This window comes from Ambystoma mexicanum, chromosome 5p (genome assembly GCF_040938575.1).
Source record: "Ambystoma mexicanum isolate Mex_15411 chromosome 5p, UKY_AmexF1_1, whole genome shotgun sequence".
Classification (NCBI taxonomy): domain Eukaryota; kingdom Metazoa; phylum Chordata; class Amphibia; order Caudata; family Ambystomatidae; genus Ambystoma; species Ambystoma mexicanum.
In genome coordinates, this window is record NC_090930.1 from 1,199,545,120 (window position 1) to 1,199,572,661 (window position 27,542).

General features: G+C 49.0%; 1 protein-coding gene across 3 annotated transcripts in view; it reads right to left on the bottom strand.

The window, feature by feature from the left end:
• The window catches only part of PIGN (phosphatidylinositol glycan anchor biosynthesis class N), a 1,975,532-nt gene that overhangs the window by 1,155,975 nt on the left and 792,015 nt on the right, over nt 1-27,542 (bottom strand). For all 3 annotated transcript variants that reach the window (XM_069613664.1, XM_069613662.1, XM_069613663.1), the window contains one exon: nt 6,710-6,788. In XM_069613664.1, the coding sequence (XP_069469765.1) occupies nt 6,710-6,788 (79 nt within the window). The remainder of the gene's footprint in view (nt 1-6,709; nt 6,789-27,542) is intronic.

The following is a 27,542-nucleotide window of genomic DNA, read 5'->3' on the forward strand; positions in this document are numbered from 1 at the left end:
GAAGGAGTAATGGCACGTGAGTAATAAAGTTGCCCAATGTCTTTAAACGCACCTTCTTTTGTCTTTCAGATGCGGGATGCAGCGCCGAAGGCCTCCGGAGCGTGCGAAGAGCTAGTAAGCTTTTGTCTTTCAGATGCCGGAATGCAGTGCGAAGACCTCCGGAGCATGCGAAGAGTAGGTAAGCCTTTGTCTTTCAGATGCCGGAATGCAGCGCAAGGCGTTGGTGACAGCCGATGGACCAGGTAAGAGATGCGCTGCCACTGAAGACCGTAGTGCTAACCTGTTCTTTCTTTGTCTTTACAGGAGCTGCTGAAGACTGGATTCCAGGATGGTAAGCCTTTGTTCCCTTAGGCCCAGGATCAGAAGCAGAAGACACGATGAGCGTTCTGCTGCAGAGAATGCAGAATAACGCAAAGCAAGATTCATCCATCGGGTGTGGTTTAAATAGCCTCCTGTAGTGCTTAGGTGTCTCCTTCCACAGCCACGCCTAAGAAAAGAGTTCCTGCTTTCCAGAAGAGTTCCAGTGTTCTGAACCTAGGGAGTGGCTCCTGCCCCACCCAACAGGAAAAGTAGTCCCAAACAGAAGAGGATCAGGGGTTCACCTGGCAGGTAAGTAAGCAGCATGGTCTGCTGCAGGTAAGTCCACCCAAGCATTATGAGCCCGGCGCTTCCAGCGCTGGGACTGGGCATCTTTATGAGCCTGGTGCCACTGGCGCCAGGACAGGGTCCAAAAGGTCCCAATTGGGACTGGCTGGCACTCGGAACCGGGGTTATGGGTCTGCTTCCAAGGGAGTCAGGCAAGTCCTGATCTTTTGGAAGCAGAGATCATGACAGTGGGTGATGAAGAAAGAGCAAGTAATGGAGAGCAGGTGACAGACAGTGGACGATGGAGAGAGAGCAGGTAATGTAGAGTCAGATACAAAAACACAGAGAGGGCGATGGTGAGAGAGGGTGTTGGAGGGAGAGAAAAAGCTTGATGCACATATAAACAGTGCATCTGACAGCGAGTCAGTGTGGGTGATGGAAGAAAGATATAGTGGATGATGTTAAGAGATGTAGCAGGTGATGGAGAGAAGGAGTGGGTGTGATTGAGACAAAGTGTGGGTTATGGACAAAGAGGTGGGTGATGGAGAAAGAGCATGGTTGATGGAGAGAGAGGCAGTGCGGGCGATGGAGCGAAAGGGCAGGGGTGATGGAGACCTCAGATGATGTAGGGAGAGCAGTTGGAGGGACTAATAAAGCGAGTGAATGGGAGTACGCACAGGAGAGAAAGAGAGAGAGAGAGAGAGAGGAGTGTGGTAGGTCAGACAGAGGAGGCAAACACAGAGGCATAGTTCAACACTGTTTTATTAAGTACATTAAAGAAAAAACAAACTATTCTCCTCCCTACTTCTCAGTTGAGTTTCCTCTACTACAAAATGAAAAAAGATGCTTGTCAGGATGTCTTACAAAATAAAGTTAGTCCTCTGTTCCAAACCTAAGCTAACCTAACACTATTCTAATCTGTAGAAAAGAAGATAGAAAGAAGGATCCTAACCTACGGCTTAGTTAAGGGTTACTTCACCTCGGGAAGTAGTGATGGCTGGTTTTCAACCTTCACCATCGAGTTTGGGGAGACTCTCGTGTCTCAAATTCAAAAACAAGTTTTCTCAAGAAAATGGAATTTTAAAGTTCCTGTTGTGCTCAAAATAGTACTGTCCTCTAACCATAGGATGTTGTCCTTTCCATGGGGATATACAGATTTGCACCAGGAGTACGAGTACCCCCAAGTCCAAGAGTGTTTGTCCCTGGGCTCCCAGGCTTGATGTCCTCAGGTGGACCTCCGACTTCCTTGCTATGATGTATTGTCTCTTTACCTTCTAGCTGTTTGCTGTATTCATTTTTTAAAGCCTGGGTGTGCTCTGGGCAGCTCTGGCCCAATAGATTGTTAGATTTTGTTTACCCCTTCTTGGGGTATGTTCTCGGTCTGCCCCTTGTGGGCTATCAGCTGATTTTGCCCCTTTGTTTTCTCTCCTGCTTCCCTCTCTGTCCTGCTGTACTGCCCTCAGTTGGCCCCTCGCAGGCTAGGGACTTTTCTTGCCCCTTTGTTTGCTCTCTTTCTTCGCCCCGTCCAGGGGAATGCTCTCGGAACGCCTCTTGCAGGCTAGAGGCTTCTCTTGCATCTTCTTTTGATCTCTGTAGTTTGCCACTTCCTGGGTATGCTCTCAGTTGGCCCCTCTAGGCTACATGCTTCTCTGGCCCGTTGTTTGCTCTTGTTTGTTCACCCCGTCCGAAGGTATGCTCTCGGTTGACCCCTCATGGGCTGCTGGCTTCTATGGTCCTTTTGGTGACCCTGCTGCAAGCGGTCTCGTCCTGCTGAAAGCATGGATGTCTGGGTGCCAGGAGGCGGGTACTTGTCTCCTCTGGCGGTGGTGCCTCAGTGGCCCCTTTCTGGCTCGAGGTTCCGCCTTTGTCAAAGCTACAGTATTCTCTGTGCTGTCTCCAATATCCACCCACCACTTTGTATGCTTCGTACTCATCAGCCCTCGCTCCATGGCGGATGCTCTCCCCTTATTTGTTTGTGCGTCGACCCTGGGACAGAAGAAGAAACTTGATTGGTGTCGACTTCCACAGGTAGCTGACGAAAAATGCAGGTCAGAAACTGAACCTTCCCCATTAAAGGGGCCCTGCACATAATTAACATGCTCACTTCCCATGTAACCAATATGCATGTCAAGCTTAAGGGGAAGGGAAGGTGTGGTGTTATTTTTTTCTAGGGCATTCCTTGTCTCCAGGATGGGGGTCACCCCAAATGGGATCCTGCTAGTCCTGTCCCCTAGGTAGGCTGTTGCATAGTGGCTCACCTCCCAAGTCCCAAAGGGGTGGCTCCCTCTTGGGGAGAAGGGACAGATTCTTTGGATTTGTCACATGCAGTGACAGAAAAGGAGAGAGTAGGTGATAGAAAGTGAGAGGTTGATGGATAGGGAAACAGCATGTGTGGTGTAATGAGAAAAAGAATGCAGGCAATGGAGACGGAGCGAGCACGTGTTAGGGGTGATCGATACAGAAAAAGAGCAGGCAGGAGAGATAAAAGAGAAGGTTTGTAATGCACAGTGAGTGAGAGTGGTAGACAAAGCGGGTTTTGGAGGGAGAGAGAGTAGGTGAGAGGGAGACAAAGGGTAAGAGTTGTGATGGAGATATGAAAAGTGGGTGTTGGAGCTAGTGAAAGGGTGGGTGATAGAACGGGTGTTTGAGGGAGAGTCAGTGATGGAGAGAGAGTGAGGTATGGAGAGCACATGTGATAAAGACAAATTGGGAAATCACATGATGGAGAGCGGGTGATGTAGAGAGAGTTGGTCAATGAGAGAGATCAAGCAAAAGAGTGGGTGGTGGACAGAGGGAGCAGGTGGAGAGAAAAACAGTGGGTGACAAAGAAAGAGATAAAGAGTTAGTGAAACGGTGTGTGTGACGGAGAGAGAGCAGGAATGGAAAAGGAAAGAGAAGGAGACAGACGATCATAGAGATTGGGTGAGAGAGTGAAGGAAAAGGGGAGTGTATGGGCATTGGACCAAGCGTGGGTGATAGAGTGAGGGACCACAGATAATGGGGAAAGAGGTTGTGTGTTGGGGTGAATAGGAGATGTTGAAAGTGAGAGGAGTGAATGATGGTGGTGAGGTGTGAATAGGTGTGAAGGGGTATAATGTGGGTAATATGTGAATGGGGGGAGATTGGAAGAGAGAGCGTGTATTCGCATGCAAGGTTGTGCCAAGGTGGCAGTGTTCCATGTGATTCATGGAATGATGGATTGAAGACATTACCATGCCTGCTTCAGGGTGGGTTAGCGGAGAGGGGGTGGGGTGCAAACGATTAGGTAGTGAGAGGAGCTTGCACCACATGTGGGAGCACGATATTATTGAACACAGTGCTCGTGGGTCACATGGAAACAACCCTTGTCCCCCCACTTGCAGGGCAATTTCAGTCAGCTCTTGGTGAGGAGTTTCAATGTCCAGACCCTCCTGAAGATCAAGCCGGCCATGATCGTAGGAATAAGTGGAAGTAATGGAAGAAGCACCAAAAGGAGGGCAAGGAACTGCTAGCACTAAGTACATAGGGTCACAATCTAATCTGGGAACATAGGGTTCAGAGAAATGCTGAGTTACATCAACTAGGAACAAGGAAACCGTTATATGAGGTGGTCACTGCTAATTTGAGGCTTAACCTTGCATGTGTACATTCCCGCACTAGCCCCTCACTAACTTCCACAGACCCTAATATAACCGCAAATTAAATCTTTCACCCACCTTCTCCTTACTCCAAACATATCCCTCCTCTTTTACCAACTTTCCTGTTTCCACTTCCCCTCCACACACCGAACCTGCAACAGCCTCTCCCTTCTGGCCTGAACCCCACAAACTCAAAGCTGCTTGGCATCAGTTTAAAACTAAACAAATGAACCCCAACAAATGTTAAGTTTGACCACCTTTGTAAAGCAAGTTGACAATTATTGCCTAGTTAAGAACTATATAGCGTGCTTCCCGATGCATATGGTTTGGTTCTCAAAGGCAGTCTTGATGATTTATGTGAAAGAGTTTTACAAAACAGAAATTGAATTTTTTCTCGTAGGGGTGTTTGTTTTATACTACTCCGTCTCGCTTTAAAATCATACTCTGTCACCCATACCCCATAAACCGTCGAAGTGTGGCTTAGGCATTGACAGCCCAAGTGGGATTTTGCGGTGCTGGCATGTATAGCAGAATGAGGACGATGCTTTATTTGGGGAATCTACTCAGAACTTCTGTGTGCCAAGTTTACCTTCTACGTAGGTCAAACAGTCTTATTATTGTGCCGTACTGGCATATAGACCAGGAATTAACTGTACATCACCCTGTAACCACCTCCCCCTGAATATGATACTGTATGTGCCATCTTCCTATGTTCTACCTTTTGAACACCTTCTATTCCTCTCTTCTGTACCTATCAGAGCCTGTTGCTGCAATGTGGTGCTATATAAATAAATAACTAAATAAGCCCCAGCTAGATACTGCACTGGGCCGTTATGGGTGGTGTCCATGTAAAACTGACCTGGGCTATGAGTACATACGGGAAGGATCTTCTTTGCACCGACCATCTCTGCTAGCCTCCCCAAAATAACCTTTCAGCACAGAGCCACCAGGTTCGGACTGGCTTAAGTGCAAGCCAAATTCGCTACAGTGCACAAGTTGATTTGATTATAGTGGGCCACTTCATTGGTCAAAGTGGGCCAGTTTGATGAATTACTTCACTGTGCAGCTGGTAGCTTTGACCATTGAATATTCTTTAACAATATTGTAAACCATATATTCCGCCACTATATCTGTGATGCCTCTTTGCACCTTTTTAATTTGTTTGTTTAATTTTGTTGTTTGTAATGCTGTTTAAAAATTGATTTAAAAAAGGCGTTATTAAACAAATTCACGATTTGAAACACATTTTACCAAAAATCCTCCCAGAGTACTACTCAAACAGTGTGTTACAAAAGGAATTAATTACAATGTTTTCAATGTTATGCCCCAGTCTAACTCTGGCTACCAATACCACTTACCCTCACTAGCTCAAGAAACACAAAAAGCTGCTTGGAGTCTCCTACTCCAAACAGCTCTACTCACCCATCATACCCCCTTCTCCTTAACCCATGCTAGGCCTGCAGCTCATACATTGGGTCCTTCCAGCTACTCCGTCTGGATAATGACAAGAGAAGGGCAGTTGTGTCTCATAATGGAGATGAACCGCGGCCTTAATGAACGTTCCAAGCTTCCTTAGGGCAGTGCCACACACACTTGTGGATCTAAAGGGGCATTGGACAGACAGTGGTGAGGGAGCTCTCCATCAGGCTGCAGAGTGGTAAACCTCGCTTCGGCTTAACTCCCAACAGTGACCCTGGATCTACAGACAGCCAGGTTTGTCAGTGCCGCTTCCCGGAGGAGGTAAACAGTGCTAGCATTGATTCAGACATAAACAAACACAAGTAATGTGTCTTCTGAAGGGCCAACTACTTGCATTATAAACCCTCTTTAATAGATATGCTCAAAACACAGAAAATAAGAAATTGTATTTCAGTCAATACATGCCATAGGCGTTGCCAGTTGTCATAGCAACCAAATATTATGCTTTTCAAGTATTGGTCACAGGATGCGCAAGTTCCACCATATGCAACGAAACCGAAAAAAGAATTGATGTGGCAGGCCTTGGTTTTGGCCCTGTTGAGGCTACTCTAGTAATCCTGCTTTCACTTCAGGATGTCTTTTAGGTGCTGTAATGCTACTCAAATTCTCATAGATGCCACTAAGCATCCCTCTCACATATTTTTAGTTTTCTAAGTCAGGTCAGGTGCCTAAGGCCATTTCAAAGCATGAGGAATCTGAAGTACGTGTGTTTATGGTAAATCGCTCCAATAAAACGTTAAGATTTTAACTGCACAACGTGGAGAGAACAGGATATATTAGCGGAGGTATACAAATAGTAAGACTCATTAAATGGTTATGGAAAGAAGGAAAATGAGGTGTCATTGTAGCAATGAAATACAAATGAAACTGTACAGGTTTAAACCTCCTGTGAAGAGCTACTGACGAGTACAAGAATAGGGCTCCGACACGTGATTGAAAAGCCCCACTTTGAGACAAAGGAAAGATCAGGATGAAGGGAAAAGAAAAGCGTAGCAAAATGTGAGAACGTTTTTTTCATATAAACTTACAGAATCATTATATTTTCCCTCCAGAATGTAGGTTCTTGATTTTCTTAAAATGTCAAGCTGTTTGGAATCCGACAGTGACCTATAAAAAAAAAGACATTAGCTCTAATGAAAAAACACATTACGCAGTTACACACTGATGCAACTGCAGTCACGGTCTCAGATACATTTGCAGGATAAATATACATATGCTAATGACCTATGTCGTATGGACTTTTTAGAAATCGCATCCAGCTGGTGATCACAGCAAGAAACAATAATTGTAGTGCAAAGAATAATTAAAGACTGCATATGATATTTTCTTAATGGAACAAATGCAATAATATAATGTATATCTCTTTATGGAAATAAGTAAATGCATTCTGTAATAGGCGTATAAATATGTATGATTGTACGTGTTAACAGAAGCACACATTGAAAGATACATACACGAAGCTAGAGGTCCGAGTATAAAAAGTAGATATTTTAAATTTTTAAAGGGCAGTACTTTAAAGCTCTTGATTGCTAAGCAGACAAGGTCAAGTTCAAAGTTCAGACTTTCAGGCCGATTCATGGAATGAATGTGCGCTGAAAAAACGGCGCACGCGTGCGAAAATGTGCGATTCGCAGTGAAATAGCGAAAATCGCAGTGCAAGTGCGATTATCACATAGAAAACAGCGCACATCTATTCATGGAAGTCCGTGTACGCGCAAAATGTGGGATGTGCACTGAAAAAGTGCGCGGCGCACGCTGGCGCACGCTGGCGCACAGGTCATCGAACGCCGTGCGATAAGGCCACAGCGAATTCGCACATAGCGCAGCGCACATAACAAAAGTAGGCGTAACACGGGGCGTTACACGCAGAATGGGGAACAACTCGTGAAAATGTGGGCGTCACGGGGGAAGTACAGGAGGCAAGTGCGCGGAACGCCCACACGCTCGCCTACAACACGTATTCATGGAATGGAATAGGGAAAAACAGCGCACGGCCAAAGACGCACACAGGCCCATACATGTCCGCCACACGAAAGCAGGCGGTAGCGTCCCTGCGCAGGAAAAAAATGTGCGCCAAAGTTCTACAGGCGATTGTGCTGGGTGCGTGTATTTCAGGTGTGCGCGAGAAGTTCCACACGCGATCGGGCCTGGGGGAGCGTGTGCGTGTATTTCAGGGGTGCGCGAGAAGTTCCACACGCGATTGGCCTGGGCGCGTGTATTTCAGGGGTGCGCGAGAAGTTCCACACGCGATTGGCCTGGGCGCGTGTATTTCAGGGGTGCGTGAGAAGTTCCACACGCGATTGGCCTGGGCGCGTGTATTTCAGAGGTGCGCGAGAAGTTTCACATGCGATCGGGCCTGGGGGAGCAGGGTACGTGTATTTCAGGGGCTCGCGGGTGGTTTTACACGCGATCGGGCCTGGGGGAGCGGGGTACGTGTATTTCAGGGGCTCGCGGGTGGTTTTACACGCGATCGGGCCTGGGGGGTACGTGTATTTCAGGGGCTCGCGGGTGGTTTTACACGCGATCGGGCCTGGGGGAGCGGGATACGTGTATTTCAGGGGCTCGCGGGTGGTTTTACACGCGATCGGGCCTGGGGGAGCAGGGTACCACTCACCGTCTGCCTTGCGTGTAGAAGAACGCGTAGCCAACACCCACCCGCTGTGAAGTAATAGCGTGTGAACCCCAACGCCTGCAAAACGCACGCACCGCACCCCACAAAAAGCAACGCCCGTGCGCGACACGTCACAGACGCGCATACGCGCTAAGGGCCTTTGGTCCAATGGAATCGCGTATGCGTGCTGACGCGCTTAGGACCTTTCCTCGAATTACACGCTGACGTGCAAAATTTTCACGTGCCAAATCACTCCGTATCAAGCTGGCCACGCGTAAGCACACGGAAGACCACGCTCCTGCCCAAAAGGCCGAATTACTGCCCCCCAGAGCCCTGAGCAGCCTCCCACGAGCCATCTGCTGCTGCCTGCCTGCCTGCTGCCACCGTGCCCTGCCATTTGGTGCCTGCACATCAGCCATCTGCAGGGGTCCAGTTGCTGTGTCCACCCCTGCTGGAACAGAACACTCCCGACTGGGATACCATCACTCCACAGCCCAGCCCCAGGACCCAGTTGCCCACCCACGCCTGCCTCGGGGGTCGCCATGTCGGGGCAAACACCATCCGAGACCACTGGCGACCCCCAGCCAGAGGGGCAGAGGGCCACCAGCTTCAGTCAGAAGGAAGCCCTCTTCGGATCACCACGCGCCGACAAGGAAGGACGGGACAGGATCTGGGACGACTTTGTGGTTGCCATCAACGCGGAGGGGGTGGCAACCTGCAACATCAAGCAAGTCAAGAAGCGCTGGGAGGACTTGAGGCCCAGGACCCTCATAAAGGCCCGGCGCCTCGTGGAGGGGGGCCGGGGCAGCATGAGTACCATCCAGCTGAGGGTCCTGGAACGCGTACGCCCAGCGCTCCATGCCCAGATCCTTGAGAGGCAGACCCGTCTGGAGTCGAGCGGTAAGTGGCCAAGCATTGCTGTGTGAGACAGGGCATGTTGCAGTGTGCTGGTTATCTGATACTTGCCTATATGTGTGACATAGGCCATGTACACATGTGTGTGTGCAGGGACATCATGGTCATGCATGTGAGACCAGTAATGTGTGAAGCACACGGTTGGTGTATGTGTTTAAATGCAACATGGGGAGCCTTATGCGGAATGGACACATGAGAGCATGCCAGTCTCTGTTCCTGGGTGGGGGTGAGGGATGGTTGCTGATGCCATGTACATGTATGGTGTCCATGTCTGTGTTTCTGACCTGCGTGTCTGTGACTTGTGAATGCCATGGATGCATGACACATGTCTGTGACAATGTTCAGAATCACTGATGCAGTCTAGTTATCCTTGCATCCACTGTGTCTGGGGTGTACGAGTCCAGATGGATGAAAGTACGTTGAAGTGTGTGCATGTGATAGGCATGACCCATGATGCATGTGAGTCCAAAAACAACATTGTATGCTTCAAGAGTCCCTTGGACATGTTTGCTTATGTCCATAGCATGCACCATGCCTGTTACTGCATGTGTTTTGTCTGCACTGACCCATGTGTTGTGGAGGGACATGATGGAAGTGATATTTGACAGTGCCACTCATCTGCTATTGCTTCCTGTCTAGGGGACCATTGTACAGTACCCTGATGCTTGTGTTCTATGTCTCCCTCTACACAGCGCAAAGTAAAGAAGAGGGCGGAGACGGCGCTGTGGAGCTAAGTGGCGGGGATGCCCCCACGCCTGCAGCGGAAGGGGTGGGTGAGCCCCCACAGGGGCTTGCAACGGCAGAAGACAGTGTGGAGCCATCCAGGTTGGTGGTTTCCACAGAGGAGGAGAAGGCCGCTACTGAACCGCACATGGGGCCTGGTGGGGGCATCCCTGCTGGTGCAAGTGGTGCAGTCCAGGGGCAGGGGCAGGAGGCAGCACAGGTCGCCGTGGAGGTGCCTGTGCATGTCACTGTCCCTGACACTGTGACTGCACCACCATGCACCAGCAGGGATGCCCCATCACAGGCCCGTCTGCAGGTAGGGGGGATGTCCATGTCATCTGACTCCCCTCCACCTGCGGACGAGGGGACCCCTGGCCGTATGGAGAAGGTCCTGATTGGTGTTGCGCTCCAGTTGGGAGCGGTCATGGTCGGGGGTCTCGTACATGTGTCGGGCACTCTGGCGACCCTCTCCTCCTCTGTGGAGGCTATGCGCCAGTCTTACTCCATGCCGTCTTCCGGCCCAGATGCCACCAGGGCCCCCTGTGGACCTGCCCCGACCAATGCAGCTACCTCGGTGGGGATCCCATCCCTGCCACAGTCGGGGGTCGGAGGTCCAGCAGGGGTGGACACACCAGCAACTGGACCCCGCAGATGGAGGCTGTGACGGCATCATCGGGCAGGGCACGTGCACGACGGCGTCGGTGGATTCCATCAGCCTGGATGTCTTCGTGCTGGCACAGGCAGTTGCGTCGGAGGCAGCGGCAGGCTCGACGTGGGAGGCATCATGGCTCGGGGCCATCAACTTCAGGGGTGCAGGCATCGGCCGGAGGGCAGGAGAACCCTGGAATGGGAGTGGCTTCCGTGTGGGAGTGGTGTGGCCAGCAGATAGGTGCGGAGCGGCAGCGGGCAGAGGAGGAACGGCTCACAATGGTCAGGGCGGAGAACTCCATGCGGAGGGCGCTGAGGCGGGCTGAGTGCCTCTAGGTTCTTCGCAGGGAGTTGGAGCTGGACACTGCATTATCCCTGCGAGACCTCGGGGCCAGGGAACATGCCCGCCTCCAAGCCATTGAACAGGAGTTCGATGATGCCCTGGCCCATGACAACAACCAGTGAGCCGTCGGACTAGCCCGCTGCCCTTGTAAATAGTTATGTAGTTAATGTTAGGTTTCCTTTGCTTTTTTATTTATTTTGGACCTTTTGGACAATGGACCACATTTTTGTATATAGTTTTTTTATTAGTTAGTATTTTTATATAGGTTTCATTTCTTCAGTTGGGATCATGGACCCTGGATTTACTTTCTTGAACTGTGACTTTGGACACCTTTCCTTTGGATTATGATTTGTGGTTTTTCTTTATTTTACGGACATGCTGCTTTTGATACATTTTTTTCATCAAACTTCAATGTGTAGTATCATCTCATTGGTATCATGCATATCATGATATGGGTTTTGAGATTCACTGACACCCATTGGGTGTATGTGAGGGACATGTGTTCATTTCCAAACTTGCAATTGGGGTTCTATCATGTTATTGCCATTTCTAAGTGAGTGGATGCAATACTCGGGTGGGTGTTTGGCATTTGGAGGCTGACCATAAGGGCCAGGGATCTAGATTGTGATGACATGTTGGCTGGGGGACATGTGTGGGGGCCTGGTGGAGGGTGCCCCGCAATGCTGGGGGGTGGGGGTGCAGTGGGACATGAGTGGGGGCCTGCTGGCAGGTGCCCCGCAATGCTGGGGGGTGGGGGTGCAGGGGGACATGAGTGGGGGCCTGCTGTCAGGTGCCCCGCAATGCTGGGGGGTGGGAGTGCAGGGGGACATGAGTGGGACATGAGTTGGTGATCAGTAGTGCAAGGAGACATGTGCCTTTGCTGGGGGGGCATGCCCATGTTGGGTGGGCTGCCTACGGGACATGACCAGGGATGCAGGGTAGTCCCCTGTGGTGTGGGCTGCCTGCAGGGGCCGTGGAGGGTGTACAGGGAACACCTGGGAGGACCCACACTGCCAAATCACATGTAGGACTCCCCGGCACCCCTGGAATACACGTACCCAGCCCAATCGCGTGTGAAACTTCTCGCGCACCCCTGACATACCCGCACCCAGCCCAATCGCGTGTGAAACTTCCCGCGCACCCCTGAAATACACGCACCCAGCCCAATCGCGTGTAAAACTTCCCGCGCACCCCTGAAATACCCGCGCCCAGCCCAATCGCGTGTGAAACTTCCCGTGCACCCCTGAAATACACGCACCCAGCCCAATCTCGTGTAAAACTTCTCGCGCACCCCTGAAATACACGCACCCAGCCCAATCGCGTGTAGAACTTCTCGCGCACCCCTGAAATACACGCACACGCTCCCCCAGGCCCAATCGCGTGTGAAACTTCTCGCGCACCCCTGAAATACACGCACCCAGCCCAATCGCGTGTAAAACTTCCCGCGCACCCCTGAAATACCCGCACCCAGCCCAATCGCGTGTAAAACTTCCCGTGCCCCCCTGAAATACACGCACCCAGCCCAATCGCATGTAAAACTTCTCACGCACCCCTGAAATACACGCACACGCTCCCCCAGGCCTGATCGCGTGTGAACCTTCTCGCGCACGCGTGTTCCCGAAACCCGTAATACACGTTCCCCGCTTTGCGTTTGCTGTTTGCCAGTCTGGGAAACTGGTCCAGGGTTGGCGCAGCCCTTTGCGATGGTTTTGCGATCTTGATGGCTTTTGCTTGCGCGAGGGCGTTCTTGGGGGCGTAAATGGCGCTGCTGCAGGGTCGCTGCACCACTCTGCGCCATGTCTGCTTTTGGAGGTGAGAATCCATGAATACGCTGTGCGCGGAAATTGATTTTATCGCACGCGGCTGGCGCAGACATTCGCACGGGCACGCTGTGCGCCAGCCGCGTGCAACACTTTTGTGCGAATTTCCATGAATTACCCTGTTTATGTCTATTAGCCACTATAATTTTCTCTTTGGCCAAAAGAGTATTTCGACTTAAGTTTGCCAGAGAGTGACTGGCGGATTGCTTTCTTATTGGTGGGCCTTGTCCCTAAGCGTAAGTGATGTGGCCTGTGAAAAACCTGAAGCTGTCTCACCTGCTAGTCCCTGGGGATCTGTCATCCAGGTGGCCAGGACACAGCCATCGCTTTTGGATCCATTTCCTGGGGCTGGACCACTGCGGGAGGGTCACCTGGATGAGGGGTCCCCATGGAGTCGAAGTAGGGCACCGGAGGTTGAGACGTGGTATCCCCTTCCCAATAACACCTTTTCCCCATCCTACCATGTAGGATACCTAGGAATTCAACCCTCCCCCCCTCTCTGACACAAACACTTTCTGACTGACCGTTCACCGTGAACGACAACGGACTAACACCAGAGCCGTATACCTGACATGTCCCAAAACCATTGACAGGCAAGGTTAGACAATTACAGATTATTACGCACACCCGACTTCCATCACACTTCCCACATGGATAAAAGGCGGAGCACGACAGCACACTCTGAGTGAGGCAAACCACATGAGGAATCATCAGTTCCATGTTGGCAGTTTAATGCAAGGAGAAAGACGGCGAGACCAGAGGGATTCGCAACGAGGGAAGTACCTGTGACCTCTAAAGACCATTATTTCCGTGAGCTTAGGAAAGTAAGAAACCAACTAAGGCTGATCAAACCTGCACAGTGTGTCAGAGGTACCCGGGGCTCTCCTGCGTCGATAACGAATGTGGGGAGGAGTGATTGCCGCCATGGTACTGTCCTTGGCTCATACAACAAAGCTGTGTCAGAAAAGACAGCACAGCTGGTGAGTCGGAAACTGATCTCAAACCAGCTTGTGTTCTGAACCAAGGTTCCAAGCGACACCATTGTACGAAGACAACAGTGTGTGAGGCGTTTGCAAAGAGTGGCACAAATATAATTGGAACCAAGGGAGTAATTGAACTTTACATTTTGAACTTTGGGAGGCCTACAAAAGATACCATACACAGAGTGGTCGGGCACCATGTGGCGCCCATTCGAAAGTCTCTGGGGGTCATTATGAGTTGGGCGGTAAGGGATACCGGGCACCGGTAAGGAGACCGGTGCCGGTAATCACTTACCGCCCAATTCCGAGGTCCCTTAGCAGCACCTGTAAAGGACGTGTGGTCTGACCACACGTCCTTTATGGGTCCCGCTAAGGGACCAGGGCGCTAATAACGGGCCTGCTATTCGCGGGCCCGTTATTAGTGCCTTCCCCATTCCCATTGATCACTCTGGGGGCTCAATGGGAATGGGGAATGGTTGGTTGAATGGGGACTTACCGGGTCCTCCAGGGTCGGAATGATCCGGTAAGTCCCCATTCAACCAGACCGGTGCCGGACCCGGTATTGGAGGCATCTCGGAATGAGGGCTCTGTCAGGTATTCACCTGATGCTGAGTCTGAGAAAGATATTTTCTTAATGGAACAAATGCAATAATATAATGCATATCTCTTTATGGAAATAAGTAAATGCATTCTGTAATAGGCGTATACATATGTATGATTTTAAGTGTTAACAGAATCACACATTGAAGGCTACAGAAGCAAGAGGTCAGAGTATAAAAAGTACATATTTTTAGTTTTTAAAGAGCAGTATATGTTTCCATGCGATCACTCTAAAGTGCTTGATCACTAAGCAGACAACGTCAAGTTCAGACTTTATGTTTATTAGCCGCTTTGATTTTCTCTTTGGTCAAAGGAGTATTTCGACTTAAATTTGCCAGACAGTGACTGGCGGATTGCTATCTGATTGGTTGGCCTTGTCCGTGAGCGGAATGGGTGTGGCCTGTGAGAAACCTGAAGATGTGTCAATCGCTAGTCCTCAGGGATCTGTATCCAGGTGTCCAGGACACAGCCATCGCTTTTGAATCCAGTTCCTGGGGGTGGACCAGTACGGAAGGATCACCTGGATGAGGGGTCCTCATGGAGTGGAAGTGGAAGTGGGAGTGGAAGTGAGACACCGGAGGGTAATGCTTGCCAGTATTTCTTTACCGTTTCAGACGCTGGCGCATGACAGAGAGAGAAGAGAACCCAGCAAGGACCAAGTTGCGAGAATCCAGAAAAACCTGAAGTATTTACCGGCATGAGCAACAATCACCACGGCGGAGTGGTTAATAGAGAGAGATGATGACTCCAGCCATGCAGCAGAACAGCTGTGCAGCAGCACCCAGAGGTTGTAAAAGGAACAGAACCTGAAAATCCCACTGGTAGTCCCACAACAAAAGACAATCTACTTGACCACCATGTACTTACCCTAGGGGCTCACGCCAATGCAACCCCAAGAACGAACTCTGGCATTGGTTTTCCATCAATGCCAGAACCCCCAGGTGGCAAGCCCATGCAGAGAAAGTGGGCGGGACTAAAACCATCTTTTAAATGTTTCCGCACACATACAACTTCCCCTCCCTGTGCGTGTAAGGAGATTATAGGGGCAGCTGACCAACCCTCACCAGTGGAGGGAAACATAAGTAGGGGAGAGGAAACAGAAAGGGTGGGTGTATCAGTTGAGGACAGAGGTGGATGTGGACAGTGACCAAAACACCAGCAGAAAGAAGGAGGAAGAAGCGGATTGTGGAGAAGGGTTTTGGAACAGGTGAGGCATTGGCTTAGGAATGATAGTGGTTCTGAAGAGTGAGTGTGCGTGAGTGTGAAACGTGTGTGTAGAGAGGACAGTACAATGTGTGAACATGGGAAGGCTGGTACAGAGTGAAAGGAAGGGCATTGAGTATTAGTGTGGGAGGAGTCAAAGTAGTGGTAGAGTAGGAGGAAAGATGAAGAAGTTAACTTCAAAGGGTGGTAGCAGGAGAGAGGAGGAATGAATTATCAGAGTGACAGGAAGTCGGCGGGGAAGAGACAGGGCAAGATCAGGTAGAGCAGAAGGGAGAGGGAAAGGTGGATGTGAGTGGAACCAGGTAAATCTTACCCGGTTCTATAAGGCACGGAACACACATTTTCCCCATTAGAACACTAACCCGTGGGGTGCTGTTGAGCAGCCTGGAAAATGGCTGCCTAGCTTTCGAGCTCCGTGCCCAGACAATGATTATCTGATGACATCAGTGGTTCTAAACACCATCCTGCATCAGAACCCTCCACCCTGTGTAGTGGCTGTCCTGAGCTACACTTGCATCTAAATCGGACCCCCACAGCCATACGACGACGGTTTGCCTGCTGCCTCGAGTGGGGCCTGGTTGGGGCCCATTTCATACCGGGCCACGAGTCGACCCTGCGCGCCCTCTGGGCTGAAGCTGACCTGCGGTGTCCTTCGCCTGCTGACTGGGGTGCGGCTGACCTGAACCTATTGTACACTGCACGCCCTCATGACGCCCGACTGAGCAGGCCCTTGCCTCTCTCCCCAGCTGGCACCGTATCTTCTCTACGCAGGCTCCTCGCCCCTGTGCCTGGGGCCCAGACTGCTGCCACTCATTGAGCGGCCAGCCGGCAATGATCTGTTCTCCACTTAGTTCTGCAGCGTGATCTGTGCTTCACGATAGGCCTCGCACAAAAAACTGCACATATAGCACAGTGATAACATTTAGAGTGCTGGTGCACAGGATTAGTACTCCCTTTGGCTGACCTCTCTTCAGAACTGCCCACCGCATCTGCAGTAACCACTGTTTGGAGGTGGTGGATCACCCATACTTGCGGGCTGGTGCTGGCCTGGCCTGTGGGAGCGGTTCACTGGACGCCCATGCTGTGGTGACAATCTCTAGGGGTGGCCTGTGGTGAGCTGCATATCTTCTCCTGGCTCTACATTCTGGTTCCCTGCTGGTTAGAACCCCCATACTTGGCCAGCTGGATGGTACTACACAGGCCCGCATTGGTCTACACCACTGGACCCTCAACAACCCCGCCTGGAGCCGCCCCTGCCTAACCTCTGAATATATCCCGCCCCTACGCCCTTTCTTTATTGTACCTGGTTTCTGGCGGACCTCCTACTGCTCCACACTGAACTAGGGAGCCAGAGTGCTGCTCCTCAAATCTAGCTCTGCAGCCGACCCGAGTGGACCCCCCCTGCGCCCCATTGCCCAATATTATTACCCAGAGCACCAGTACTCTCTGACATAACAGCCCGCACCCGCTCCTATCACCACATCGCACCCTGTCTGCCTTTACAGCCCTGCTCCCCGGCTGGTGTCCCGGATGTGACGGCGGGGTGCTCCTGCCAACTGTGCACAGAAGACCCTTACTCAACAGTTTCTCTGGTTAGTATATCACCTAAAGAGTGGGGTGCCCATCCGAGCGGCTGGTGCAGATCCTCCCCGTTGTCTGGCCAGTGGTGCGAGTGCTGAGAGGGCCTGCTCCCCCGACCGCACAGGTGATATCTGCCCGCTTCTGCATACACCATCACCCGCCCACAACAGGATGTCGAATAGATCAAGCAGTGCCAACAAGGTTGGGGCTATGGACAAGTTCACCAAGTCAACGCCGAGGTCTAAGCAGGGGGCCCCCTCCTCTGACCACAACGACATAGAACCACCGCCAGACCCCCCTCAGCCTGATCTCACGGTGAGGATGGAGTCCATGGCAAAGAACTTCGCCTCCTTTCATGAGAAGCTGGATGAAATAAACGCGAACGTGGCCTAACTGAGAACTAAGTTGGACCATCACAGTACTAGGATAACCGAGGCATAAACCAAATTTGGGGCCAATGAGGATGGAGTGCTCGCCCTACAGACCACGGTTACGGAACTGGTGCGCGGCATGAAGAATGTCAAGGCCGAGTGTGATGACTTAGAGTCAAGATTACGCAGGAACAATATCCGCATCGTGGGAGTTCCGGAGTCCGCACTCAGGGGTCGGATGGAAGTGGCTGTCAAGACCCTCCTCAAGGACCTCCTTGACAACCCTCAGCTCTCCACTTTCTTCACAGTTGAGCGGGCGCACCAAGCGTTGGCCCCCCGCCCCAAACCAGGCGACTTTCCCAGACCGATAATTGCTAAGATCCTTCGCTACAGAGATAGGGATCACATACTACGCCTAGCACGTGAGAAAGGTGAACTGAGACTAGATTTGCAAACCATCAGAATCTTCCTGGACTTCTCCGTGGGGGTCCAGGCGTAGCGCAGAAAGTTCAATGGAGTGAAGAAAATGCTCAGGGAAACGAAAATTGAATACGCAATGCTCTTCCCGGCACGCTTGAAATTTACCAATCGCAACAAACTATTTCTTTACGGTTTCAGATGAAGCAGTGAAATTCATTGAATCACAGATCCCGCTTAGGGACCCCACAGACGACCTAATGGACAATGACTAAGGCGGCTGATACTTCCTATTAGTAGAGGGGCCTCTCGGGCACATCCAAGGCCACCGACATGGGATCCTCCTCCCTCTAACCCGGTATCACGGTACACCATCTGTGCCAGACAGATAATAGTCTGTGATTGCTCCTGCCTGCGGCGCTGTCACCGCCACACACGTAGATGGGGCGCCTCAGTCTTCTGACTCTCCTGCAGGCTCCTAACAAACAAATATGCCGCAATCATGATGTCTTTATCCTTTGTATGCTACTATTTACCATAATGCTTTTCTTGCAACCCTGTGTATAAATTGCCACTGAGCGAAAAGAGGTGCTTGCTGCACCGTATTATCTGCTAAGTTGGGAACACGGCAGTGGCGACCACCGCTGCAGATGCAATGCCTATTCTGGCGGTTTGTTCTCAGTTGTGCCCCTGTTGGGCACGCGGGCTGGTGCTGCCAAGTTGGGTATGGCACTCCGGCACCTGCTATTTGGGTGGGGATCACTACACTGCTGGTTGGGGGTGGGCAGTGAGGGTGGGGGGTGGAAAAGTTGGGGGATGTTTTAATGAAAATGGCATGAAAGAAGAGGCTGCGGTTACAATGTAGTACTACTGTGCTGCAGCGGTGCGTAAGGTACTTTAAAAAAAATATATATATATTGTTATACAGTTTTTACAAACCTTTAAAAAGAAAACAAAAAAAAAACAATCGCTAAGTCATCGGCCAAAATAGACAGTTCCTTAAGCCATCCCTGATCCCAATGAAATGGTCGCACTTCCTCGTGACGGTCTTAACTACCGTCCGCCAGATCGTATTGTACTCAGACCATCAAGAGTGGTTCTGTAGCCATGAGGGTTAGCACATAGTTTTCGGTGAATTGTGTGTTTTTTAAAATTTGTCTTCTTTTAGCCGTTTTTCCAAATCCTTGAGAAAAAACACTAGAGCGAAAATGAGTCTTTGATCAGAGCCCTCGAACATCCGTTGCCAGCATTCGTCAGCGCATAATGTTTGAACTTTCTCAATTATGGGTCCAAAAGTACGGGTTCTCAAAGTACGTAAGTTAGGGCAAAACAGCGTTAGATGTTTCAGTGTTTCATTGGCAGATTTACAGAAACGACAAGGTGATTGTGATCACGCATTGTATAAACCTTGACGTTCTTTAGTGTCTATTAAGTTCAGTCTGAACCTCAGATATGTAGATCTGAATGTCGGGTCCGGAAACTGGATTAGGTAGTCTTGAAGTTTGCCGTAAGCTCTAGCCTCTCCCGGAACCTCAGCCATCAGGCTGCTGTTACGTCTTTGTTCACACGTTAGGTGCCAGCCCCAGCTCCACACTTGTTTTTTAGCTAGGTCGGGATTCTCTATCAGCATAGTTGGTTTGATGTCATAGAATTCCATAATCTCGTAACAGTATTTCAACCACATTGCTAGGGTAGTACAGACTGCCTCCTTATTAGGATTTAGTATTTCAAACTGCAGTACTGGGTTCGGTGCGTTGCATTTCCTAAAAAGACATAGAATGTTCCAACTCACCCTTGCGTGCATAGATGTTAACCCCAATTCATATCTAATACAGGCGGTTGAAGTTCCACGCGGCAAGTGTAACACTCTTGCCCAGAAAATGTTTTCGAGCATTTTCTAAAGCTCATGAGAGCAGCCCAAGGCGTTTTCACCACCATAGATTATCGCTGGAATCGCTTTTTGTTGGTAAAACGCCACAACAGGTTTAAGCGAGAATATTCCGTATTGTCCGTTTAGAATCGCTGCTTGGCACGCTAATTGGCGACATTTCGATTTTGCTGAGTCAGCCCATGGAGCGTTGTCTATGTTTGCGCTTATTCTCATGCCCAAGTATCTACTGTCACATACAGTGTCGATCTTTGTCTTTTCAAGAAACCAAACTTGGTGGTTCTTATTTTTTTTCACAGAACGTAGATTTTGAAGTGTTAGTATCTCACATTTTTGTTTGTTGATTTGTAAGCCATTGCGTCAGACATATACTTCTAGAGCGTCTAGCTTTCGTTGCAGACCAATGGCTGTCATGTCTAGAAGTATCAAGTCGTCCGCATATACAAGCCAATTTATGTGAGTGCCATTGATTTTTGGCGGAAACGAAGACACTTCACTAAGGGCTTTACCAACGTCCGATAAGAACAAATTGAAGATGATTGCTGCAAGCGGGCAGCCCTGCTTTATGCCTTTGAAAGTTTCTATGGGCTTTGAGAGAGTCCCCTGTCGGTCTAACCTAATCCTGATGTATGTGTTTGAGTGCAACTCTCTGGTGGCTTCAGCCAGACTAGTTGGAGACTTCCAGTCTCTTAGGTTTTTCCAGAGAATTCCTCGATCAACGCTATCAAAAGCACGAGGGAAGTCTATAAGAGCTAGGTGTATTTTAGAGTTACTTCTTATGGCTTCTATCTTGAAAAGATTCAGGATTCAGAGGTTGAGGCCACACCCCACACCCTTTGCAAAACCAGCCTGTCTAGGATCGATGTGATCACTTGCATTCGCCCACTTTAGCAACATCTGCTGCAGTAAGGTTGCATAGATTTTCCCTATCACATCCAACAGAACAATTGGTCTGTAGTCACCAGGGTTTGCCCTGTTGCCCTTCTTGAAGATAGACACTATAATGGCACTCTTCCAAGACATAGGTGTCATACGTTTGTCAGATATTCTTTGGAAGAGTGTCATACAAAAGTCTGCCCACGCCTCTGGATTACGCTTGATGGTAAAATTAGTAAGCCCATCAGGTCCTGGGGCTCTGGATGCGTTTGCTCTTTGAATTACGGCTAGAATGTCTTGACGGTCGAATTGTAGCTCCCATTTTGACAGTTCTGACCGATAGACATCTTCCGTGCATCCATCCGCACTAAACATTTCAGTATAAAAAGCAGACCACGTTGCTTCAGAAATTTGGTTTGCCTGTAGCGAATCTTGTGGGGCAAATTGGTTGTTAATGATCTTCCAAAAGGCCGCTGAGTTTTTTTTGGACAGTTTTGACAGCATTTATTCAGAGTTGTTTTGTAACATTATCACTTTGTGGGATTTACACCAGATTCTGAATGCTTGTTTAATTATTATTTTCTTCGAACTGAGCACGGATACCTCTTTATGCTCTGTCGACAACTTTCGGAGTTCTTGCCGCATCAATCTTTTGCGCTGTTGGAGTTGTAGGTGAAAACTGTGTTTGTGTACACATGTTTTAGTCCTTGTTTGTGCTCTGTGAAATCTGTTAGTAACTGACAGTATTCAATTTCGTTCGATGCTTTGTTTAAGTTTGTCACAATTTTATTTACATCTGCGTCAGCGAGTTCTAAACAAATTCTGCTGGAACGAACTGACACATCATGTGTCCAAGCTGGACTATGTGTTGTGGCTAGCGCATTTATGCTTAGTTTTGCCATATCATGATCACTGTAAGTCATTGGTTTAATCTCAAAACTAGATACTCGTGTTAATACCGCCTCTGACACAAATATTTAATCCAACACAGAGTGTTGATTCATTCTTCTCCATGTTGGGTTGGCAGGGATGTCACCTGTCACATTGCCGTTCAACATTGACAAGCTTCTTGCTTCCATTTCTTGGCACCATTTCAGTGTCGCGTCTCAAGAGGCTGTAGATCCCACAGCCCTGCTCTTCTTATTTTCATACTTCGTACAGTCAATGTTTAGATCTCCACAAATGATCAGATTTAGATGTTGTTCTTTTTTGAGTAATCCGTCTATTATTGTGGTTATTTGGTCGATGAAGAAGTTTGTTTCTATCGCAGAGTGGTTCCAGTAAACGTTGATGATGTCCAAGACTGCAAAGACTCCATGGCATTTTTGACACACACCCTTGCTGTTTGTATGAATGGAGAAATGTTGGTAAATTAAATGATTCCGAGGCCGGTGGATTTCCTTGCCGCAATCATTAGCCCAGCCATCGGTCTTCCTTTCAGTTGTCTTATGGCAGGATTGTGGGCAATTTCAAAATCCTGCAGGATGGGATTTTGAGTTAACCATGTTTCCTGTAGGCAAACCAAGTCTAAGTCTTGTAACCAAGGTGTGTGGAAAAGATGATTGAAGCCTCCAGTGTTCCACAAACCCAACTTGACCAGGGATCCTGTAATGGACTCCTTACATTATAAATTCGGTTTACCATTTAGGGCAGCGGCGATCCAGTTCCAGTCGTTTGTCACAATTGATTTATCAGCATCAACTCCCCCTAAACTCAGTGATTGTAGAAGTCCATTGACAGTTATTTGTATGGAGTCGTCGTATTTGGAAGATGGATCTTCCTTCTCGAGTCCAGCGTAGTCTTCAATTTGCACATGTTTGACATTGGCCATTCGGTTATATTTTTCCTCAAAAGGCCTGCTACAGTTCTGCTTCAGGCCAAGATGTTGTGGATAGGACTTCACTTCCCGCATCTTTTCAGTTAACTTATAAATGTCGAACCCGAGAGATAACAAAGTCGGGTTAGCTTCCAACAGAGTTTCAAAGATTATTTTCGACTTTATATGTAGTATTACTTTGTCGTCTCTAATGTTATCAAAGAATTCCACAATTCTCAGATCATCTGATACAATTGTTCGCAAGCTTAGAATAAGTTGAAACAGGTGCAGCACATTGTGGCGGTTTAATATCAAGTTGTCTGCATTCTCTATTCTCTCTAGAATCACCTTTTTGTCTGATGAGGCTTTCACCCAGTTCTTCGATGTTTGCAAAACACTTTCCACATCTTAAGTTGGAGTCTTGGAAGTACATCCGAGAAATTGTGTTTTGTCAGACCTCGGGTCTTCGAGCGATCTTGAGCTGTGTCTGGATTGAGCATTTTCACTACTGAACTGTTTGCTGCAAGGAGTCAGTGGCCAGGTTCCCTTAGGGTTTCCCGAGGTGTTTAGCATTTTACCAGACTTAATTAGGTGCTTTCGTCTCTCCTCCATTGTTAGAAATAGGGGGGAGCTCGGCCCTTCCTTTACTTGAGAATAGGCCGTCTTTTTTATCATCGTGCATATGCGATGAGTTGTGCGACTTTTTTCAATGTTCAGAATGACATTTTCATTTGATGGTACTAGGTCGCAGTCCGTCATTTCACTAGTCGTGGCCTCCGCCACCAAAGTCTTTTTGTCTTCCATTCGTTCTTCATCATCGTGTTTAGATAAATTTGTTAAGTCAATCAACCCGTCCCCCACCTTTTCCACCTCGTCTTCATTAACCACGAGTTCTTCAGCGTCAGTTAAAACTTGTTTTGGACCTTTCTGGCTATTTGTGTTGACCGTTACGTTAAGTGTTTTTAAGTTATGTAAGAACTTTCTCGAATTTGTTCCTTGTCTTGTTTTTTTCAGTGTTTGATTTTTTGTCTTTTTCGTCCTCACATTGTTAACAACCTGGTTCACAAATTTAGAGCGTTCCAGAATTGAGGCACTTTTAAAGATGTCAAAAACAGGACAGGGTTTTCCATCATCCACTGCAGCGATTTGCAACTGTTGAGTTGAAGTCAAATGTGTGACAGTTTGTTCAGATGGAAAGGTGGAGGTTACCAGTATCGGATCAACCACCTTATTTGACAGGTTTGGACAGCCATCGGAGGATTGAGTTCCCTCCTTGCTGTTAGTAGAAGAGGTGGGTGTCTGAGGATTAAAACGAGCCAAGTTACTGGACTCTTGACTAAATAATAGCACTTCCGTAAACAAACTAACTTCAGTATTTTTCCGAATTGGGAAGGCGTCAGTCTGCTCATGAAGACCTTCTCGAGACGCGGGAAGTCCCTCCCATTTGCCCCCTTTTTTAGTTTGTTCCTCACAGTTTCCGTTGCAGACTTGAAGAGTTTCTGTAGCCTTAGAGGCCATCAATGGCATAGGGCAGTTTGACGCAGTCATCATTGAGTCCGCTTGGCGTCCTGAACTGGTCGTAGGGGGCTTATGCCTCCCTTCCTCTGCGGAATTTTTATATTTAAAAATGCTCAAAGCCTCCCTGGCTACTTCTACTAGGAGTTTTTTATCCGTGTTATTGTTTTTTAGCTGTGTGGTTATAATGTCTGCCATATGGTAATGTTTAAGCGATAGGGTCTGTAAGTCATCTTTAAAGTGATTACAGTTTTTTTCCAAGTCTACAGCTTTTGTGTTCAGAATGGCTACCAGTGTTGTGAGATCTTTAATATTTTCATTTAAATGCTCATACAGTTTCGTAAAAGGTGCCAGGCTGATAGCCATAGATGATATCATTGTGGTTTGGATCTCGTTTATCCAGTTGACATTGTTGGTCAGTGACGCTTTTATGGATCCCTTTGTGTCTTGCCTTCATATGTGCTTTAATGTCGCATGCCTTTGACTTGAGCTGTTCAGTCTGCCAATACTCATCCGAAGAGTGATCAGTGGAAGATGAAGAGGACACCAGTTTTTGCGTAATTGTATTCGAGCTGAGTGATGTGTTTACCACCTGCCTCTCTTTTGTGTGAGAGGACGAAACTCTCGCCTCTTTTCGTTTTTTCCTTTGTGAACATCTGGGACTGCCAGAGCTACTTCCAGCAATGTTTCTTCGTTATGTAGCAATCGTTCTTTGCGGCGTATTTGGGTGTGAATTGTTGTCATGAGAAAAGTTTTCAGAACTTGTGTTTGCCGGCTGTGAGTTGGCTATGGCCATCTCAGTAGGACCAGGCTTCCGAGCACGTTCTTTGTTGATATGGGTTAGATCAGCTCATATCTTATTTATCACATCTAGAGAGTTGCAACGGTTTTCTGTTGTAGCATTTTTCGTTAAAACCTTGGCAGGAGGAAAAAATACGTCCTCGTCATCAGTAGATAGCAAGCAATCATTGGACTCCAAGAAGGTTACTGTGTTGTCACTCGTGATCTCATTGGCGCTGTGGTATACTGATCCTGTTGCCACCGTATTCAGGGCAATCGGGTCTGAGCAACGCTGTGACCCGCACCTCTGATTAAACAAATCGTTGTTGTCCGAGTGAAGTTGCATGATAGAGTCTTGCTGCAAGTCGTTGTTATTATCTGTTAAAGTTTTTGAAATTTTAGAGCGGGGGCATGCTGGATCCTGTGGCCGAGGGACTGAAGAAAGCCCTTCACATGGGGCTGGAACAGATTCGGAGCCACTGTTGCCCTCACTGGAGGAGGAAATACTCCTCCTCATGATTAGCTCAGCCGACGCGTCGACTTTGTAATTTCTAACGTTCGACGCTGTCACACCGTCCAGTGATGTTCGAAAATACATTTGGACAGTGTATGGCGTTACCGTGACATGAGCTAGTTCACTTGCGTTAGACAAGTCTACATGGTCTCCTTTGGTCTTTTCCGCCTCTGTTGTTTTGACGGTGTTCGTGTTTGAGTCCATAGAGGCCATGACTATTTTAGGGCTTTCAGTAGGTTCCGTGTGGGATGCAGTCGCACAAAGCTCCACAAGAGCAACATTACTAGCACATCGTTCGTCAGGACAGATGTTTTACTTGAAGTCGTGTGACATCACCCGTGGCTGAGGAACAATCCACCACCACTCCCGAACCGCTCAGCGCCATCCAAGTCTTAAATTAAGCTTGTGTTTTCAGCTCAGCTGGAAAACAAGGGGGGACCGTCCCAGTTCGGCGATTCGTCTCCTTAGACGTCATTGCATGGTGTCCTTCCAGTCCGTGGTAAAGGTAACAGGCTCTTTAGGCACCCTCAGCACCCACTGCACACAACAGCACAACAGGAACAGCTCGCCCTTTCTCCGAGTGCTTACGGTACTAAATGGTGATGGTTATCACTGCAGGGATGTTCCATAATACTACATCATGTCCGTTAATCTTATGACATGGAACGTCCGGGGGTTAAGCAACTTCACCAAAGCCCGCAGGATAACTGCATATGCCCAGAGACATGGAATTAAAATAGCTCTAGGGCACCTCACAGCATGACTGCCACTGGCTTGGGGCTCCAACAGGTTCTACACAAGGTATTCCACTCAGTCCAGAGGAGTGCTCACCCTGGTCCACAAATCGGTTGAATTCTCACTGCGCACTAACTACATAGACTCGGAGGGTAGATACGTAATCCTCCACTGTCTAATAGCCAACATGGAATGTCTACTCGTTAACACATATGCCCCGAATATCGACGCCCCCAAATTCTTTGATGAAGTGACCACCCTACTCATGAGACATATCGGAGTCCCAATTATATGGAGGGGGATATGAACCTGATCCTAGGCAACGACCTAGACAGATCCGGTACAGCCCGCAGAGCCATGTCACGGGCAGCCAACCGCTTACGCACACACGTGGTCTCACTGGGCCTATGTGATGTGTGGAGAGCACTCCACCCACACATGAGAGACTATACTTTTCAGTCATCAGTACATGACAGCTCATCTAGGATAGACCTCTTCCTCACATCGAGCGGGTTAATGGGCAGGGCCATAGACACACAGATACTACTGCGCACACTCTCAGACCACTCCCTAGTAACGCTGCAGATCAAGCTGGGGCCTGGCCTGTCTGCCCACTCCGCCAGGCGTTTCAAGTCAGAGGCACTGCGTGATATAGTCTTTAAAGCTGAGATGCTGGCCGACAATACCTTTTTCGACTGCAATAAACGGTACGACACATCTGAGGGGACCCGATGGGAGGTGTTCAAGGTCTTTATTATAGGTATGTGCATCTCTAGGGAAGCCGGGGTTCTTAAGGGCATAAAAAATAGCCTACAACGCTCCGAAACCAAGCTTAAAGAACTTGAGAGGGAGTATACCTCTGCACCTTCCCCAGCCATACTAGCACAGATAAGATTGGAGCTGGAAACCCTCGAATCCCATGCCCTCAGGGAGGTAGAATACTACACCCAACCCCTGGCTGCGCGGAAGTACGGCGAGGGGGACAGACCAGGGAGAACTCTATCCAGACTGGCCCATATAGAGGGGGGTAGAACCCGCATTGACTGTATCAGGGATGCAAGTGGTGCCCAACACTGGTCAGACCAACTCATCCTGGAGACCTTCACTGATTTCTATGCGGCTCTGTACGCTCCCCAGCGGGAGCACAGCGTCCAGGACATAAACCTCCTACTGGACCAAATCTCCATGACCTACATCTCCCGAGCCACCAGAGAGCAGTTGGATGCCCCGATCACTATGGATGAGATTACTGAGGCTATCTCAGGTCTTCCGAAGGGTAGGCCTCCCAGCCCGGACGGGCTCACCTCAGAATTTGATCAGGAACACGTCGCCATCTTGGCACCCAGACTCCACGAGGTGTGGACTGAGTCGTTCTGCCTGGCCACCCTGCCCCAATCCATGCGAGTAGCCCTCATAACCGTGCCCCCCCAGCCAGGTAAACCTCTTGACGACTGCGGATCCTACAGACCCCTATCACTCATAAATACAGACACCAAAATATTTG